The sequence below is a fragment of the Bos taurus genome, chromosome 3 (assembly GCF_002263795.3).
Source record: "Bos taurus isolate L1 Dominette 01449 registration number 42190680 breed Hereford chromosome 3, ARS-UCD2.0, whole genome shotgun sequence".
Lineage (NCBI taxonomy): Eukaryota > Metazoa > Chordata > Mammalia > Artiodactyla > Bovidae > Bos > Bos taurus.
In genome coordinates, this window is record NC_037330.1 from 62,485,873 (window position 1) to 62,500,194 (window position 14,322).

The 14,322-nt window shown below is 31.8% G+C and overlaps 1 protein-coding gene across 1 annotated transcript in view; it reads right to left on the bottom strand.

The window, feature by feature from the left end:
• ADGRL2 (adhesion G protein-coupled receptor L2) overlaps positions 1 to 14,322 on the bottom strand; it is a gene marked incomplete at its 5' end in the record, with an annotated part of 710,493 nt that overhangs the window by 48,613 nt on the left and 647,558 nt on the right. Inside the window, 3 exon segments of the mRNA NM_181013.1 lie at positions 744 to 1,544; positions 2,439 to 2,450; positions 7,493 to 7,602. Of these exon segments, the coding sequence (NP_851356.1) occupies positions 744 to 1,544; positions 2,439 to 2,450; positions 7,493 to 7,602 (923 nt within the window).

Sequence of the window (14,322 nt, forward strand, 5' to 3'; positions counted from 1 at the left end):
AATGAAAATTCAAAACTTAATTTACCCTCAAAACTTGTTTACTGCAGAACTGAAGTAACTTGACAAACTAAAATATATTTCCAAAGATTTATAAAGCAATGATCCTTTATAAAGATACTTAAAGAGAACACAAATTTTAAAAATGCTAGCAGAACTGTCTTCATAAAGCAATACTTGGGATCATCTAGTGCTTAGTCCATGTGTAACAGTTAAAATCCAGAAATATTGACCTAATACCATCACAAATTTATTGGGAAATAAAAACATGTAATTTTACATGATGATCTAGAGACAGCAGACACCAAAACTTTAGAACACTTATGCCTGGCACTGTACATCAAGCCTAGCAATTCTCCTGGGACTTCCTAACACACATTTCCTTTAACCACTGGCGCCAAGAAGTTAAGAGGTCTGCACACAGATTCTAATCAATTCAGAAGTCAGGTAGGAAAAAAACACACAAAACTAACAGGTTTGTAGTTGGCAATACATTTTTAGCAATGGAAATCTAAACTGACGAAGGATGTGACAATTTTTTGAAACCAACATTTAAATGAAATTCAGAAAAAGAAAATGGACCAAAATAAGGCTAAAATGTACACACTATATGACAATTTGAAATGCCACAATATTATCACTTGCCCTTTAACTACAAAAAGGGGAAGAAAATAAAGAGGGATAAATTAAGTCTTAAAAATAAACTGTTTATAAAAGATATAAGCATTAGCAAGTAAAATTCTTACCTTGGGCAGGATCAGGTGGACCAAACTCCAGAGAATATCGTAAAATGAAGTTATTGTTCCACACATAGAGTTGGTTATCTCTTGGATTGTAATCCACCGCAGCAATATACTGGTACTGGTTGGGGAAGGGAACGTCTACATATTCTCCTCGGTTTAATCGGGTATTGTAAATATAATCAATTGCATTCTTGCCTGTTTCACTCTCATTGTCTTGATAAACTGACCTGACCACATAAAGGACTCCACAGATCATAAAAGCATTTGAGGCAGCTCGTTTGTCATATACAGTCTCCCACGTTGCTTCAAATCGAAGAGTGTATGGATTCAGTTGGCTAATAACTATCATTCCATTGTTCTGCTCAGTGGCATAAATGACCCATAAGCCGTTTTCATCAACTGCTAGGTCAATATCAGTTTTTCCTCCCCATCTATATGGTGAAGTATCATGATAGTTAGCATAGTTAATTATGGCCTCTCCACTCTTAATTCTAGTCCTCAAGTCATATTTCACAATATTCCTTGTTCTTTCTTTGTTAAAGAAGACAGCACCATCATATACCACAAATCCAGTACCATCTACTCGATTTGGAAGTTTATAGGTTGTTGTTTGGCGACTGTTTTGGAAATCTTCTAAAGATGCATATTCTATTAAAGTATCAGTACGATAGGGAGTCCAGGGCATGAAATAAATTTTATCTGCAGCCTGAAGAGGGTCCTTGCACCAAGCACCTGCCTTTTGTTCAGCTTCATATATACATGGTGAGTCCACAATTGCTTTCAAGGTCCCAGGGCACACAAAAACTATCATTCATAGAGAAAAAACAAGAATTAAGCAAAGTTAAAAGATTATACAAGGAAGCATAAGTTTCAATGATTATAGGTCAAAAAAGAAAAATTCACCTTATTAACACTTAATTTTACCAAAATTTATACTTAAGACAAATACTACCTTTCTTCAAGTTGCCATAATCAATGCACAAGTTTATTTTCACAAATACAAACCAAAGTTTAAGATCATTCATAATCGAGCTAACAATTTATACTTTTGCTATGTGTTTTATCTTACAGTTCTTTTATGTTTCAAAACTTTGTGCTTTGTGCATAAAAGTGAACAAAGTACTTTTAGACCAAACTTTGCACCCTCCCTCCCTTAGCCCACTTATAACCCGCAAAAGCAAAACACCAAAATAAAGCAAATAAAACAAAAAGTCCAGTGTGAAGGCTTATTTAGAACTTCTACGGAAGTTAGACTGAAAACAAGAGTACTTCAGTTGAAGGAACATAAATATTCAGAAAATGCAATTAGAAGCAGAGAAAAGTAAATACAAGGAAAGCAGTGATGAAACGACCAGGAGACCCTGTAACCATGGCATGCTATGGAGAGGGTTCTGGAAGCCAGGCAAGATGACACTTTAATAATAAAATATCCAAGGGGGTCAGAAAAAGAGGTAAAGGGTGAAAAGAAACAGAGAAAGGACAGCTCCCCCTCGCCGACTTCAGAAATTTTACCCCATCACCAGATTTAGCAGTCATATAATTTCAATGTAAACAGTTGACTTCTTTATGAGGTGCATTTATGAGATCCTGCTGATTGTGTTTTAATGTCAGGAATGTTGTGGGGGAAGGGAAGGGAGGAGGTAACATCCATAAGGCACATAACAAGGAGCTGGGGTTCAAACCGTATATGTTATTTACCTTTTTGCTCCACTTCTATTTTAAGCATCGGAAGAAAAAAAAAAGTGCAAGGAAAAAAGAAAAAAGATTAAAATAAATTGACTATTAGTCTAAGACTGAATTTGTAATAGATGCTAAATATAGGAAGAATAAGAGCTGCACTACTTTGGATAAAGAGAAACACACAACAGGAAAACCTAGCAGGAGAAAGATACTAAAGTTACATAAAAGAACATGGATCAATCATTTTAGTAGATTAAGGAGGCAATACAAATATGTTGGCATGTTGTTTCACTTAGTGTACCTGAATAAATAATGAGACTCTTCACTAATGTGTTGTATACAGACTCTTGCCTTTCCAAAGTCACTCAGCATTCTTACTAAGTTTTACTTTAAATAGGTATGCTACAGACACAACTGCATGCATAGGCTGTGTTATTTCCATTTATCTTATCATGTGAACTCATTATTAAGCTGACTAAAATTAGGTAAACATAACAACAAGGATATATGTTTACAAAATGGCAATTCAATTTTGAAGCTCAGGTCAAATGTAATGAATACCGGTATTTTTACATTTTTCAAAGTTATGTATGTTAGAAGAAATATATAATTATGCAGCTCAGTATGTTTCAATTTTTTCTATTAAATTCTGCTTCTAGAAAAAACCATCTTAACTATAAAAAATTAGCCTCCTTTTCAGGAATATATAAGCCTCCCCCTTTATCCCAATAGTTATATTAAAGGGTGGGGTAAGATAATATACTTTTCCTCCCCACTATAATTAGTAACTTTACTTATTTACACATATATTTACTTAATATTATAAAATTCTCATTAAATTCTCTACATCACATTCCTAAACTTGTAATACAAAATCTATTTTTTAAAAAAGTAAGCAAAATACATACAAGGAAAAAGCAAGCACAGTAGGCAAGGAGAAAAAGGAAGAAAGAATTATGGTTAGCTTATTATGACATTGTCTACCATCATCAATTTACACAAAAGCAAGCTAGCATGCAACAATCATACTGAGCATTCAAAGCAAATACCTTGATTTCCACAGACCCCATGAAAGGTAAATGCTTTCATAAAACAAACCTGATTAGTAGAGTTACAGGAGAAAAAATCCTCCCTTCAAGATATTTAAAGAAATAGATTATAAAGTTACGAAGTGTGCTATAGAATATCCTTGCTGGTAAACAATATTTAAATAATTATGAACTATAAAATATTATTTTAGATTGTATGTAGGCTTTGAAGTATGTTGCCTGAATTTCATAAAGTGATCAGATTAATGTCTGTGATTCCCCCTCTTCCCTTATTAAAATGCATTAGGGTGTGTCAATACTGTAACTCCAAATGGGTACTCAAAGATACTGTAGTTGCACATTTCATTAAATGCCTTAGCTTGATTAATTTTTCTTAAATTGCAATAATTCATCAAGATTAAATACTGACCTCCTGAAATACCTTAGGGAAAAATGAGGTTTGTCATAGGAAACCTTCCACCCACATTAAGAGACCCTGCCCCGATCCAACTTGGTCAATTTAACCACTTTCAGGAAACATACTTGCTTTATTAATGAGTAAATCTGACTACATCCAGTAAAAATGAAATTCAGTGTTACTGACATGGAACAATTCTTTTCTTTATTAACCACTAGTCCTAAAATTACTGCTCAGTGAACAGCAATATTATACCTGCATAGAATCAATAATGGAAGGGGCGTGGTGGGAAAATAAGGATAAAAGAAATCATTAGTGGTGAGTTTGCTCAGACTAACTCTATATACAGCTATATTCTTTCCTTTTAGGAAAGGATGATTTTACTCAAATAAATCAATTAAATGCAAAGAATGGAAATAATAAATTTAAAAATATGTTATGCATCTAAAACAGAAATTAAAACAAGTTCAATAAGGATGTAGAAAGTATATTTTGTTTTCTATTAATTGAAAATGGCTGAGTTAGTTTTATTACTTGATACACTAAATCGACAGTGCAGTTACTATGCAAAATATTAAATAGGTAAGACTTCATTTATGATTTAACTGGTATCATTTATATAAAAAATAAAATGGATATATATTATACATAAAATTTACAATTTTAATGAAAACTGAGAAGTAACATCCAAATGTAAAAGTAAAAATAAATTAAAACCTTTGATGATTGATAAAGTGTATAAAATATGGATATTTAAAACAAAAGACCTCACATTATGATTTTTATGACAACCTAAAAGATATATAGCTCTGTCAAATTAGTCAAAATTTCATCAACCCAGAAAAATACAATAAAGCTAATGAAATTAGTATTTTTATCACAAATATATGCTGTAACTTTTCTTAAGAGGCTGTACGAATTAATTCATAACAATACATTTACTATGCTATAGAACAAACATAAACACATGACTCACTAACAACAGTGGAGGACATAGTTTTGAAGACAAGAAGTCAACTGAAACAAAACCTACATACTCTGTATCTGAAGTGACACACTATTTCATTCTAAATAATCTTGTTTATTCATTAATAACGACATATCAATAGTAAAAGTTTTTTTTACTCATCAACTAAAACATAGCTAAATTTATGGTATAATTTTAAAAACTTAATTTGAAATAAGAGGATTCAAAAACCAAAAACAAATCATGCCTATGGGACACGGAAATTTTGATTTGATTATTCTCCTTTATGCATAGGATCCTTATGACTTGTTTTAAATGCATATTCATTCAATTACTAATCAAATATAATACACGTGTCTGTCTATAAACATACAAAGTAAAACAAACTACAGCATGTGTAATGGACTCTGTTGCATAAATTTATTATAAAATTTTCAGAGATCATGGAAAATTTCTGAATTTTTGTTTTTAAACTAAGAGAAAATAGTTTGGGATGGATATGTTCCTGAGGCATTTGCTCAGGATAGACAGTGGCATAAAGCCAGATGATAACAGACACATAATAAATGCTATTTGTTGGGGACAGTTTTTATCAACTAAGCAAAGGATAAAAGGAGTATGCAAACATTACAACCTACTAAAACACTATTAAAACAAGGGAAAAGTGAAAGCTAGGAGATTAAAATAAAACCAAGTATGAGAGATGATTATAACAGACAGAAGCATGAGGAAAAGAGATTGAGGAGATAACACAGACCCAAAATAAGATCAAAACTATCTAAAAAGATCATTGGCAGTGAAAGTCCTGGAATTTATAGTGTGTCACCACTGTACGGTATATAGGAAGTATAATTACTTCTATTCTTTAGCAAGGAGTAGTTTCTACAAAGCCACAGACTTATTTCTGCTTCGTGCAAATATCTAGAAAGGTAACAGCAAATTGATTACTGTCTTTTTTTTTAAAAGGACAGACACTAAAAAAAACAAATACTTCTCTTGAGAATAGCTATTTGCAAGTTTGGTGCACAATGTACAACACTTCTGGAGAACTGAAAAAGTAAAATTTTGAAAGTTAGATGTTCCAGAAGATATCCACACTTTCCTTTCTTAAAAAGCACAAGAAATAACTTAAAAGTCTGAAAATAATATTTTCTTAACACTGTTCTTGATCTACAGACTAGGTTACAGGAACTGGCTCCAGAGAGACAATTCTTGGCAGCTCTGACTGATTCCACTGTGTGGGAATGGATGCTGTATTCCTTTTCTAACTTGAGGACAGAGACCATGCTGAATTCATGCGAAAGTGACTTTACGGAACAAAATTTTGGTTAGCTCCAAAGAATACAATGTTCCTCTAATGGCACAGGAGAATGATTATGTGAGCCACCAACACTATACACAAGAGAAATGATATAAAGATCAGTGCACTCAGTAGGCTTCCAATCCTACAAATGGTATAGAAAATACTGAAAACATAAAAAGCATCCATTTCGTGGTAACACAGGAACACAGAGCAGGAATGAAAAGAAAAGATAATCTGTGTTTGGCCTTTGATCCCCCACACAAAGGCAATTTATCAAAACTGCGGGCAGAGAAGAGAGACAGCGCCTTCACGGGATGTGTAAGAATGTATCACTACCATACTGGACATACTATAGTTAGCTAAAATTGGCCCTTTGTTTTCAGAAATATTGATAGTTTAAGCATAGAAATCTAGTTTTTAAGGTTCTGGAAAAAGCAATTTCACTATTAGAGTCCATCGTTTTTTTAAGGAGGGAAGTCCTCCTAAAGCAAATCAATAAAATTTCTGCTAAAGAATTCTTAACTCAAATGCCTGTGAATTAAGGTGACATGACACATATATATATTTTTTTAATTTAAAAAGTAAAGGTGATAAGAACAATACCAAACAAAATATATTTAATCTTTTTAATCATCTAAAGTGCTTTTTCCTACTGAAAATGCAGAATACAATTCTAAGTATGAATTCTGAGGTTAGAAGGAAAACTACACAAAATTACACTATTAGCTGAAGCCTACTTATGAAGTTTCCAATTAAATTTTAAATATCCTGCTAAAGGATATTACTAAAAATGGATGTTGAGAAATTAAAAATGTGTTACATACTTGTTACATCTATTTTTTTTGGTTAAGATTTTATCACCAAATCTGGTAAAGGACTGCTCCTTTAAGAACAAGGGACAAATAGGAAAGCACTTGCCTCAGTTAACTGCAGTGGTAGCTTTTACCAGGCATTAAAGTTACCACAACAGCAGGTAGCCATTCAAGTAGCTTACTATTAAAACTGAAGTCAGTTCCTTCTTTAGAAAACTGTGAGCCAAACCAATTTGTCAGCAACTGGTATTGGGCAAAAGTACAGATTTCTATCAGCCCTATTGAATAGCTAATTCAAGTTTGTTTTCTGGAAAAACACTAGCCTTAAAAGCCAAACACTTAAGAACACAGACAGACACTTGGCCAGCTTCACACTATGGCTTCCTTCCACACTTCATGAAGCTAATAGGAGGCCCAAGTCTGTTAGTGCTCTGCATGCATAATAGTTTTGTAGGCCATAAACATATGCTTCTTTCATATGGGTCCTCTTTCAGCATCAATGAGAAATGCTGTAGAAAGTGAAAAATATAAACTTCATACTTACTGTAAGGGACACATTCATATTGGACCTCAAGATATTTGTATGTTCCGGGACATGGATCAGGAAATACATCTGACCCAGTAACTACTATACACTGTGTTCGATTGTTGCACCTGGAAAACAAAACAAATCAAACTTGTGTAATAACAATGTATTTGTTTATTCTTAATAAAAATATAATAGATAACTGATCCATATTGTCTTTAAGCAACTAGTACCATAACTTTTAAAAATTCTACTGATAATAGCTTACTATAAAGAGATACAAAAAGTCCTATTTTATTTATGTTGTCATACCTCTGTACCATGGGTCACAATGAATTTTTAACTGGAAATAAAAAGAAAATCACTGATAGTTTTCTGTTATTTTAGTATACATTTTAATTGAAGTTTTTGACATGTTCAACATGTACTGAAAATAAAACTTACTTGGTTTCCTACTATATTTAAGAATTAAAATTGCACCTAGAAGAATGGAACTGAACAAAAGATGGAGTCATAAATTGAACAGCGTGGAAATAAATTTTGAAAACATATTAAAACAGAGAAAGAGCCAGGTTTTTAAGTTTATTCTCTAAATCAGGTTTTTGTGTTGTATCCTATTACAGATATTATACACTCTTGAATACCAGATACCAAGCCAATGGATTACACCTTCCGTGCTTTTGGCCTACCTACATGATAGAATGCATTGAAAGCATTTAGCATAGTGTCTGGTACATAGTGAATGTCTAAGCATTGCGTTACACTCACTATTTTCACAGATCAATATATTTTCAACATATGATTATACAGTCACTTTTTCTAAATTAACACTCCCTGAAATACAACATTAAAAAGAATGTCACTAATATGAGACCTGGAATGCCGTATTTATTCCTATTGGCAGTATTTTCTTATTTTGTGTTGTCAATGATTCATTGTCATTGAGACTATTAGAATTAAGTTAGAATTCTAGGCAAGATGATTACTTATTTAAGTTCTATGAATTTGTCCCAATGATCTTGTTATAAGCTATATAAAGGCAAGAACTATTTCTTTTAAATTTAACTTTCTTTTAAATTTAATTTTAATTTAATTTCTTTTAAATTTGACTTGATTACAACCCAATGGAACGTTTGCAGGGTTCTTACCATATTTTCTGTCAGTATATAAATTAGGAAGACAAAGCAAGCAGAACAACAGCATTTTAACAAAATTTACTTAATAATTTGAGTGTAAGACATTCCATAGTGCATTACTAGACTATAGAATGGCAAATAAAGAACGAAAGCCTAGTTTTTAGCACAACTAAGTCAAGTAAGGGGAAGGAGAACTGTGTCAGAGAGGAGTGGGTATGTAAGTCATGAACCTTCGAGCCACTTCAGCTCAAACCAGGTTGATTTTCCCTGCAGAGCAGCAAGACCTAAAAACTTCTATAGGATCAATTATGCAAATTTTATAGGTCAAGGTATAATAAAATGAACTTCAAGTGGATACTTTAACTATTAAGTAAATTATAACTAAAATTGCTTATACAAATATTAAACTAATGCACAAATCCCTTTATTCAGTAATTCTCTTAAATGGTTCAATCATTTAAAGAAATTTGCCAGTGCTTCTCCATTTAGTGTAAATGAATTATTTTAACATGACTCATGGAAAATTTTGATATCCTAAAATTTTAAATCACAAATGGATTTAAGATTTCTCAATAGATCAATGTCTATTATTTCAACTGGTTCACTTTCTTCTTAATTTCATAAGAGTTCATCACTTCTTTTAAAGTTTCTTGATCTCAAGAATTCTCAACCACTAATCTAGTCCCCATCAAAAATTAAAATCGTTAATTTCCTTGCTTGTACTTATTCATACCAACAAAGATTCTCCCTTTATCTCACCCTCAGACTTCTCAAAAACAAAGAAATCTAAACTCCTGTGGGTTAGATACCCCTTTTATATACCCCTTCTATATACATGTTATAGCCACTCAACAAAGCTCTGCCATGTTTTAATATTTATAAAAACAATCTTAATATTTATTCAAAATATACTCATGATAGAAACCTGATAAAATAACAATCAATGTCACAATATGTTTGCAGGAAGTATATAAAAGATAAGTAGTATTGCTTCCATTAATTTGTTTAAAAGAAGATAAACACCATAAAATGAAAAATAATTGCTCATATTTACTTTTTCTGAATAACTCTGAATTAGTCATTTGACCACAATTACAAGTTCAAATTAATGTCACAAGCAATTATAATAATTTATATCACACAATTTTTATTTCACTTAATAATCACACTGCACAAGACAGCAAAAAGTACTAATTTTAGAGCTAAGTGTGTAAGTAAAATTGAAAAGGTTAAGAAACTTAACGGAGTTCCTACAAATACAGTTATACAGACTTCTAGAATTCACAGCCTCCTAAGATGTCAAAAAGGTTTATTTTACGTATCAGAAGTGCAAGAAAATAATCTTGAGGAAAAAAAAAGGAATATGGGTACTAAAATAGTAAAGGGTCAGCAAGAAGAGGAACACAAAGGTGCAAGAATATCAGATTTGCATATCAGTATCTTGATTGATGGGAAAGAAAACCTAAAATCTTAGAGGACCAAATGATGGAAATAAAAATACAGACTATGTACATTCTTTTATGAATGAAGCAAGTAGTCTTAAGTTTCCAAATACAGAAAGTGTAAGGGATCAAGGAAAAAGGAAATACCCTATGTGAGCTGTTAGTACTAAGAAAAATCCCAAAATTCCTTCACCATTATGCTGTTAGTAAGGCTGTAAAACTACAAACTGCTATTATTTAAGAAGACAGGGAAAAAGAAAGCAATTAGTTAGCCACAGAGGCAAAGTAAATTCCCACCAACTGCTCAGCTTCAAGTTTTCATTCTAATGAAAATAAAAAGTCACAACTAAGCCCAGAAAGGAAAGGCATTCAGCTGTTTGCATTCTCAGCCCTAAGAACATTTCCAGGCTTGAGCTTTTCTCTCTTCCTCCAGAGAAAAAGATTTATCATAAAGGTATGGCTATATGAACAATGAAAGTATCAGTATATTTAGTAATACCATGGGGACTCATTCTGTTAAAAATTTATACTTTTCTTAAATGCAAAACATAAAAATTCAGTATGAATAAGAACAAGGCAGAAGAGGATAAACTGGGTTTTTTAAATAGGTGGACTTAAATTATGACTTGAAGGAAATGGAATTACTGTTCTCATAAAGAAACATTTCAGCTTTTAAATAACTGAACTTATTTTATTAGATGTTTGTAAGGATACACAATGAGTTAGGATAGTTAAAGCACTGGTTCTCAAAATATGGTTGTTAGACAAGGAGCATCAACTGGGATCTTGTTAGAAATTCATTCTCATGCCCCACTAAAGACTAACAGCCTCAGAAACTCTGGAGTTAGTACCCAGGAATCTGCTTTAACTAGCTCCAATGATGATTCTGATTTATGGGGACCACTGGGTTAGAGGCAGGTTTAGGTACCTAAGTAAAGACTAGATTATATATGGGAACACATGCTTTTGCTCTATAAGTCTTAATAAAATACAAGTGACATAGAAAAGCCTTTAGTGATGAATATGATTTATGCAGCAAGTACATGGTACAGTTTACAATGTTAACGTATCTTCTATTGCTAATTTTGATCATAAGAATCAAGGATCCCTTGATTCCTAACCTGAGAGGTCTCAGTAAGTACAAATTCTAAGCACATGTATATATCATATGTTGAGCCCATTTTCAACAACAGAGGGAAAGTGTAATCTTTTCCTAGCTAATGAAAATATATAATACTAAATACACCTGGAAATAAAATTTTTGGTAATCTGTAAAAATATGTTATGTTTCCTAGACACAAGATGTCATTAAAAGTAACAGAAATCAAATCAAAACCCAATGAAACCACTGCAAATTTTTCTATATTTAACCTTTGACTTATCTATTCAAACACATTTTAATAAAGTAGCTCAACTACAGGAAAACATACTATTTATTGTTTTTAGAAAGAACTCAAGGGACATAAAGGCAGTCCTTACAAAAATTTACCTTTAAGCAATTTCTTGGATATAATATATGATTTAACATCATCGAATAAGTAAATGTAAAACTATATATGTACTCAAATCTCAAATTCTAAGCATATAGTCATGTTTAATGTTCTAATGACATTCTAAAAATTTCACAAAGTTTGCATGTTTAGGTAAAAGGCTACACATTATTTCACATCACTGGTTTAAAAGCACCATTAAAAAAATCACCTATGTATTATTTCTATGCATTATTTTAGGTTACAACTTTCTATCATATTAAATGTTTCTTCCTCTAATTTTCAAACCTAAAATATATAAATAATGTAACACTCATCCTTAGAATTCCATATGTAAAGTAAAATAAATCTAATAATAAATACTTGGTAACATGATCAAGTTGAGATACTAGAATATAGTTATTTCTGATACTAATATTCATAAAATTTACATTTTAATCATAAAACCCACCACACAGAAAATCCAAAATCCTGCTTTAAAGGCCAGAGAGCTGCTTTAAATGGAGCAAAAACATCTGAATTTAAAAAATTATTTAGAAAATCATTCCTGTCTTTCTACTCTAGTGGGAAAAATTATATTCAAAAATAAAGCTAAATGTACATCTCAAAAGCTGAAGAAAATAAAACAAAAAGTTTCGGAGATTAATGGTCTATTAGATTACTTTCCATGTATAATGGAGTACCAGTATACCTGCTTATTAGCAAAACTTAGAGTATGATATTTAAAGTCAGTGATATTGTCTAGGTTTGTGCAGAGTATGTAAGAGAAAAATACCTTCAGGAATATCTAGAGTATCTTTTAACCATCACAATTAGCAGATGGTAAGAAGTTCAAAGTATTATAAGTCTATTTTATTTTTTAGAGGTAGTCAATGTTCTTAGGTTTCAAAATTAAATTCTAAGATATCTACAGTATTTTTTGAAATTAAGATAAATGTTGCCAAGAAAAATGTGTAATTGATAAAAATGTCTTTTATAAATATATATTATCATTAATTTACATACTAGTATATGGAAATTACTTAGAAATTATCAGCACAGATTAACAGTGGTATTTTAAAGAAACATTATCTTTTTATTTTGTGGACAGTAGTGCTTCATCTCTAATGAAACATCAATAATGCAAATAAACTATTAATATGTTGCTTTCCTTAATCTTTTAGAACTCTAAATGAAAGAAGGAACAGTGCACACATTACTTATTATAATCTGAGAATAAAGTATATAAAAATCATCAGTATACCATATCATTTGACGCTGTTCAGAAGCAAAATTATTTGCTAATTGGGGAGATTAGTGCTTAAAAGCTGAGGCTTTAGAATAAAACAGAATTGAGGTTTTAGTTCCAGCCCTGCTGCTTACTTAACTGTGAGTCCATAAGCAATGTACTAAACCTTTCAACCTTAGCTTTCTTATCTGTAAACCATAATACCTCCTTTAGAAGTTTGTCATTAAGGTTAAATAGGATAATGTAAAGTAAACCCTTTGCACAATCCCTCAACAAATATGAGTTACCAGTAACAACAAAAATATCAGTAAGAGTAAGTACTCCTTTATATAAACTGGACATAGATTTGCAAACCTTAAAGGTGCAGAACATCTTTTGTTCTTCCAGAGCATCCCCTGTATTTCCCATATGATTTCCTGTATATGGCTTTAAAAACAGGCTGAAGTAGTCAGCAAATTTGTTTCCTTTCCAATTCTAATTTTGAAGTGTACAATGCCCAACAAATTGCTTTTACTCTTCTTTTGATTATCTTCTGCTCATTATTACACTTTACCAAGTGCAAAGTATGGAGATGAGATTCCATGTGTAATCTATTGTGAGAGGTGTTTTAATCAATAGTCTTGTTCTGCTGATTAAGCAGGGGCTTCTGTTTTGGCAAGATAACATTAGTCTCTCCAGTCATGCTCCAAAAACCATTGGGAATCTTCCCCAGATCATTAGATATGCTACAAAAAAGCTTTGGCACATTCTCTTTTCTTCCTTAAATTACTTCTTCACTGTCCCATCACTCCTGTTTTGATGGCACTGAATTATTATTGCATCTCCCCTGAAACTTACTCTAGAGCTATGTCTCCAGGCCATAGGATGCCATTTTCCATTGAAGATTCTACTTGAAAATATAAATTAAGAAAATTTCATTATCTCCTGCCAGGGGCTATTATTCACCACAGTTCTAAGGAAGATTAAAAATGCAAAATCTACCGACTTGAACAAATACTCCAGCATTCAACAGAAAAGCTCAATGTATCATGACAGAAACTAAAAATTAGTGTTTGCTGAAATTTGGAGTCACCCTCTAGAATTAGACCAATTCTTTATTGAGAATGTATGTGTAGTGTAGATTGCTCCAATAATTTCAATTTCTTAGTGGCATCTGTTATTTTTTAAATTCAATTATAAAATACGAGTAATAACAAGTCTGTTTCTTTCTTGAGATACCTTCTGGAGATGAAATAAATGCTTTCAAGGAAAAAGGGTAACATGTGATGATATTCCTTTCCAAAGGGCCAAATGTAAACACCACATTCACAGGAGTACTTTGGAAGAGTTTAAACCACATCCAAATGGGGAATCTGCACTTTTCTAACTGGACAGAATGCCTACAGTTGATACTATAAACCCATCCCCTAATTAACAGACTAGAAATGATATTCATTCTTGAGTCTCAATTACCAAAAAATTATCATATGTCAAAAAGTAAATTGTATTATCTTCAAGCACACAAATTTTTAAAATTTACAAACATTACTAGAGAGGACAGAAAAATAAAATG